Source organism: Chenopodium album, chromosome 16 (assembly GCF_948465745.1).
Source record: "Chenopodium album chromosome 16, dcCheAlbu1.1, whole genome shotgun sequence".
In the NCBI taxonomy this organism is placed as follows: domain Eukaryota; kingdom Viridiplantae; phylum Streptophyta; class Magnoliopsida; order Caryophyllales; family Amaranthaceae; genus Chenopodium; species Chenopodium album.
Window position 1 is genome coordinate 42,013,120 of NC_137849.1, and position 6,603 is coordinate 42,019,722.

A 6,603-nucleotide genomic window follows, 5' to 3' on the forward strand; every position below is an offset into this window, starting at 1 on the left:
GAACTTCGTATTCCCTATAATAAATGAAGTTATTCAATATTCATACACTATTGTACGATTTTTAATTATCATTACTTATTTTGTAATTTTGTATTATTGAATTATCGTACATTCGTACCGGCTACCGTCATATAATAAAATAAGTTATTCTTCAATTTTTTGTGTTTTCGGATTATCGCACTCGTATTTTTTTTTATTATATGCATTGTTGTTTTTAATTCGTTTTTTTTATCATTTATTTTTTTAAAAAAAAAAAATAAAATAAAATTGAAGGATGGCACGGTTTGGCCCGCGGCCCGGCGCGACACAGCCCGCTAGGCACGTGGGCCGTGCCGTGCCGTGGGCTGGGGTGTGCCAATTTCAGGCACGGCACGGCCAGGCACGACCCGCGGCTGCACGGGCACGGCCCGTGCCCATGTTTAGTGATAGGTGAAAGCATGTTAGTGTGTTTAACTACCCTTATGTACTTAGCTTTGCTGATTGTGTGTTTGTGTGTTTGTTGGCCTTGTCTTTACCTTGGCCCTATGATGACCCATTTTTAATGGAGAGTAGTGGAAACAAGTAGAGAGAAGTTTTTCAGGTGATGAAGCATATTCATGATGAACATGAGTGAAGAGTGAATCATGCTATTTTTCATAAGTTTATGATATGTTTATTGCTTTAATTATTTTATGATATTATTTTTTGTGAGACTAACGCGAAGGTTTTGAATTTGGTTCGGTTTTGTTAAGGGCCTACAATGGTTCCAAGTTGTAGGTTGACTTTGTTTTACTTTGGTTGACTTTTTAAGTTGAGTCGTTTTGAATATTTTTAAAGATAATCTTCCGTTGTGTGTCTTTGATAGTTGTCTTAGCCGTTTTCACGGTGGCGGTAATATCATAGATTTTTCCTAATTGAGTTTAAAACAGAGCAAAACAGGTATTTTAAAAGAAAGGAATTTTTAGGGTGTTACTGCTCTGCTCTGCCCAGAAGATCAAAAGAACAAGGCCTTAGTCTCATGTTGTGAATGAGTCAAGTTCAAACTCTACCTAAAAGTTCTAATAAAAAATGGAGATAAACTCATAATACTCAGTTCATTTTCTTGTTATTGCAACATGCAATGTAGCTATAATGTACAAATTTAAGAAGCTTCTGTAATAAAAATAAAGAAAAAAAGATAAATAAGAAATGTACATACTGCAATCACATGCAAAAAAAAAAAAATAAAAAAAAAAAATAAAAAAAAAAGTGAAACGTTGCAAACATTACACTATTAATGATAAAAGTGCAGAGCAATTAAGAGAAGTTACCTCTCAAATTAAATAATGTTACCCTATACATCCTTTAGCCTAGGCCTAAACTTTCCACATAATTGTAAGGAAATTTTAGATTTTAACACTTGAGAAAAGCGTGAAAATGGTTTTTAGCACCTCCATAAAAAAAAATTATTTTAACACCACATAAAAAATTAAAATTTTGAAGTTACCACCAAAATCTTAGATCCGTTAACGGAACTATTGCTGGGGCCCACTCCAACGGATAAATTTTTTAAATCTCTCTATATAAGCACGATTCTCCCCAATTACCCCCTATTTTAAACAACTCTTTGATTAAATTCAGTAGAATCAGAAATTGATTGCATAAAAAAAAAAATTAAAGTTACTGAATTAATTGATTGATTTTTAGTTCGTGGAAGTGATTAAAGCTACTGAAACAGGTATGTGGGTTGATATGATTGCAACGAATTATGTGTAATCAAATTGGGGAATTTTAGTTTGGTTGTTTGTTAATTATGTTATAAATTCATTTGTTTTATTAATTACAATTGTTTTATACTCGAATTGATGGTTAGATTATGTTATATATGCATGTAATTGCCCAATTACAAAACTAGGGTTTATGACAAATTGAAAATTGGGGCTTTTCGTATTAGATAATAAAAATTGAAAATTGTTGATGACAATGTTAATTCCTTAATGTACAAATCTGTGTATGTAATTGTTCTTAAATTGATGCAGATTATGTCGTTTATTAGCTCTTCTCCTTCTAAGGAAAAGAAATGCCAGTGTGGTGTGCCAATGGGCAAGCTGACTAGCTGGACAAGGGAGAATCCAGGGAGGAAGTTCAAAGCTTGTAAGTTTTTTTATCCAATCACAGAAACAAGTGGCTGCAAAGCTTTCGAATGGGTTGATCAACCTGATGGGACAAATTGGCAAACAGGGGTAATCAACAACCTGTTGTTGGATAAGAAGCTGCTAAAGGGTGAAGTGAATGAATTGAAAAGGGAAGTTGATGAAATCAGTGGTCAAAGGAGGTGCCTACTAAATGAAGTTGATAATTTGAAGATTAGATGCAAAGCCTTAAAAGATGACAGGAAGAGAATGAACAAGAAGTGCAGTATAGGGAACATGACTTCATTTAACTGTTGTGGTTGGGTTAGCATGGCCATTTGTATTAGTTTGTCGATGGTTGTAGTTTTCTTAATGGTTAGGGGTATTTAATAGCAAGTAGTAGTAATTAATTACAATAGTTTGTAATGACTTGAATTTTAATGAGTTTGGTTTCAATGATATAAGCATGTATTTCAATCAACCTTTTTATGTGTTGACTATGTTTTCAAATTTAAAAATGCTTTAACAATGCAAAAGGATTTACACATGGTAAAGATGTCAAACACTTTCATTTTGTTCATTGACAAAATAAGTAAGCACTTTAACTATAGTTTGATAAAAGAAGCTTACTTTAAACTGCTTTACTGGCACTTAAAGCCAGGCAGAACATACAGTAAAGTTTTCAAATTTCAGATGGTAATCAAAGCCATAGAAAATCTACCAAAATACATTAAAAAAACATATTGTTTTGTAATCAGACATGAGTAATTCACTGAGTCGGGTTTAACTTGAAGGTTTACAGCTTGGCCCTTGTCATAACACCTGGCTGAATTGTGTGTGTTGCAGGTTGAGTTGAGGGAGCTTTTGTCTTGGCTTGAGGCTTCTTCTTTGTTGTTGGTTGACTTGAGCTAGGTTGACTGGAGCTAGGCTGGCTTGAACTTGCATTCCTTGAGTCCAACTCTGCTTGCTTGCTTAATGGCAGACAACCTTCTTGTTCTTGAGGAAACTTTTTGTTACCTATACTGTTAGGCCCTTCCCCAATTGCACTCTATGACAAAGCCACAGAGAAAAAATAGTTAGTATCATGTATTATTTACACAAAAGAGAGGAAGTTTGGGTTACCTTTTTTGCAGCCCTAAGCTCTTTCTTTTTCCTCTACTCCACCATCCAAGCAGTGTTCAAGGGGGGTATGCCTGATGCCCTTTTGACCTTTGTATCTGGTGCTGTAGGTAGTTTGCGGGTCTTGGCATAATGCCCAAAACCTCCACAGTGGCTGCATTACTTCTTCCTCTTTGTTGTGCTAGATTGACCACTTGTAGCAGAACATTCCCCTGGCTCAAGCTTCCTTTTCTGGCTTTTTGGTCTCCCTGGCTGCACTTTAAAAGCAGGAGGTTGTGGTTCCCTCATTTTCACTTTCTCCCAGTGCTTAGAACCAGGTATTGGTTGGAAAGCTGGTTCATAAGCAGCCCTGTATGTGTCCATGGTATAGTATGGGTCCACATAAGCCTCTATGTCACCTCTCATATCCAACATACATGCATAAGCATGAACATAGGGAATGCCAGTGAGTTCCCAATGTTAACAAGTGCAGGTTTCTTTGTCCAAAACAACCAACACTCATCCTTTAGCTGCACTTCAAATGTATTCCTTCTTGATGGTTGAACCACACAGCCCCTAGCCACAAAATCTATCCTTGCCAGAACATTCCTCACATATGGCACTAAGTTCCTTGTTATTGTTTTGGAATCCTCCCACTTTTCATTATTCCTATTCATTATATATCTCCTCATCCATTCCATTTGGGTGAGGATAGGTTTATCTCTTGCAGGCCTAATTACTGCATTGAGAGTCTCACACATGTTGTTCAACAACATGTTGGACTTGGCATGTGTGGAAAATGCATGTCTACACCAATGCATGGGAGGAATATTGGCTAAGTACTCATATGCCTCTTCATCAAGGAATTTGATATACTCCCTGGCTATTTCATACTCAAACTGATAATTTGCAATGTAATAACATCAGGACTTCTTGTCTAAAAGGTACACATATACAAGCATACACAACACCCAGTGCAAGAAGAACACATTCAATTCAAGTCCAATCTAAAACTTTGCATATAAAAGCAGTATAAAACTGAGCATGTAAAACCATTCTAGACCTAAGTAAGTTTTGTGCATTCTAACACTAAGTATGCTCTGTCATTCTAAAACTTAGCATGTACAAGCATTCTAAAACTGAGCATATACAAGCAACCTAAAACTAAGCATGTAAAAACAATCTAAACCTAAGCATGTCAAAGCATTTGAAAACACAGTAAAGTTTTGTCATTCTACAACTTAGCATGTACAGGAAACCTACAACTTAACATGTAAAACCATTCTAAAACTAAGCATATACAAGCATACCAATATCAGATGAAACAAGTCCACTTACATAAGTGTTAGCCCTGGCTGCACTCCAAAATAGCTCCTTAAATGTTGATCCGGTAAATTTGAGCTTAAAGTTGGCCCAAATATGCCTAACACAAAACCTCTGTTCTGCTTTGGGAATGACATCAGCCATTGCTTCAATTAAACCCTACTAAATGCAAACATAGTTGAACTCATTAGCCACTCAAATACATACATCAAGAGTACTTAATAACTGAACTTAAATACTTAGAAGAGAAACAAACTAATACCTTTAATTTTCCTATTAGACATGATGGATAGCCCAGCTCCTTGGTCATGTGTGAACATTGCCATTAAAGACTCCAAAAACCATCCCCAAGTCTCCTTCTACCTCCACTATGGCCCAGGCTAGGGGGAACAAATTGTTATTCCCATCTTTAGCCACTGCCACCAAAATCTGCCCAGGGTAGGCACTTTTGAGGTGACAACCATCCACCCCAATAAGTGGCCTACAACCTCTTGTAAAGCCATCTCTATGAGGCCTTAAATAAATGAACATTCTGAGAAACAAGGGTGGCTCTAGGCTGTCTATACCTACAACAACAACATTCCACCCAGAACCAGGGTTGTATCATCACAGCTTTCCCATAATCCCACACCCTTGCATACTGCTCCCAGGCAGACCCAAATATGATCAACTTTGCCTACACCTTACTACCCATGCCTTAAAATAAGTCAGTTCAATACCCTAATCATTCAGAATCCTAGCCTTAATCTCCTTAATTCACAACCAGGGTTACTCCTAAACTCCTCCAAATACCTCTCAGCTATATATTCAGCAGTAAGCATCTTGTTCTTCTTCACTCTCAAACAAGTATGTTTCAGTTTCAGGTTTTTAATTTGCCAAGTTTGCTGCTTAACAAGTTTTGATGCAAAGACCTTAAACTGACACTTTACTCCCCCCACACATGTATAAGCAGGCATTCTACAAGTGTAACTGTTGAACTCACAATCACATCTATACCTACACTGTATTGTAATCCTAGTACTGTCATTATGCAAGAAGTAGAACTAATACCTTTTCTGAATTGCATGAAGTCTCAGAGTGTCCTCCTTAACACTGAAGCATTACTGAATTTCTAATTTTGCTTTAACTGGATGGGGTTCTAAAAGTCAACAGTAGCATTGAAACATGGAGCACAGTCCTCTTCCTCATCAGAACCACACAAACTCCTTGATTCATCTAAATCACCTTCAATCTCAGGCTTCAGCTTCAGTTTTCCAACATCCAAGTCTTCCCTCAGCTCTGACCACTTATCTTTCACAACCCCCTCTTCTATGTCACTTCCCAACCCTTTCTTCAAGCTTTTGTTCACCTTGTCCAGAATTTTCTTTGACCCTTCAATATACCATTCCTCATCCCCTTCATCATATTCTTCCTCACCAGGTTCCCAATCCAAGTCTTCATCACTCAAATCTTCACTTGAGTACTCAGATCCAGCATCCTCATCATCATTTAATGACAATGTTTTAGCCTTTGTTGACCCTTTCCCCTTCCCTTTCAACCTACCCTTCTCAGTTACAGCACCGGAAACACCAAAATCTCTAACTTTCTCTTTCCCTTTTCTGCCTTCTTAAACCTAATGCTCCTCCTAACACTGACAGTAGTATTAGTTGCTCCCTTCTTGCCCTTTTTATTTGCCTTTGCTGGATTGGGTTGGGCCTCAACTATGAGCTTAGTAGGAGGTGGTACTGTTACAAAGACTTCAACATACCCCTCAGCATTTGTTGTCTCTAAAAGACCCTTAACTTCTTCACTATTAACTAGTTCTCTTCTCCTAGTGTTAAAGGTTTTCCCCTTCTGCCTATACCAACAGTTGTAATGCATAGGGACAGGGATATCCCCATTAACAAACCCATGAATAGTAGCTGTCCTAATCAAATGCACATCCAACTTAGACACTTGAACTTCCTTCTCCAATAACACCACCCACCACACCAACAAAGGAGCTGCCTATCTTTGCTAACCCTTTTTGAAACAAAAGCACCTCCAACTCCAAGGAAAATGTCAACCATACCATCATTGTCACCCATTATCTACCCAACAGTCAAAAAAGGAG

General features: G+C 37.3%; 1 protein-coding gene across 1 annotated transcript; it reads right to left on the reverse strand.

Annotated features, from left to right (window-relative positions):
* Positions 1 to 3,610: 3,610 nt before the first annotated feature.
* On the reverse strand, positions 3,611 to 5,467 carry LOC145584332 (uncharacterized). The gene is made up of 4 exons (XM_081641198.1): positions 5,275 to 5,467; positions 4,830 to 5,077; positions 4,491 to 4,670; positions 3,611 to 4,087 (listed from the first exon to the last, which is right to left on the reverse strand). The coding sequence occupies exons 1-4, from the start codon at positions 5,465 to 5,467 to the stop codon at positions 3,611 to 3,613; spliced, it is 1,098 nt and encodes a 365-aa protein (XP_081497324.1).
* Positions 5,468 to 6,603: the final 1,136 nt, after the last annotated feature.

What these genes read in the sequence shown, in the direction of transcription:
- LOC145584332 (XM_081641198.1), bottom strand. Translation starts at nt 5,467, where the DNA reads ATGCCTGCTTATACATGTGTGGGGGGAGTAAAGTGTCAGTTTAAGGTC. An exon ending in GGAGTTTAGGAGTAACCCTG is followed by an intron (nt 5,078 to 5,274) that starts GTTGTGAATTAA and finishes TTGTTGTTGTAG; the next exon opens with GTATAGACAGCCTAGAGCCA. An exon ending in CATCTGATATTGGTATGCTT is followed by an intron (nt 4,088 to 4,490) that starts GTATATGCTTAG and finishes GCAAATTATCAG; the next exon opens with TTTGAGTATGAAATAGCCAG.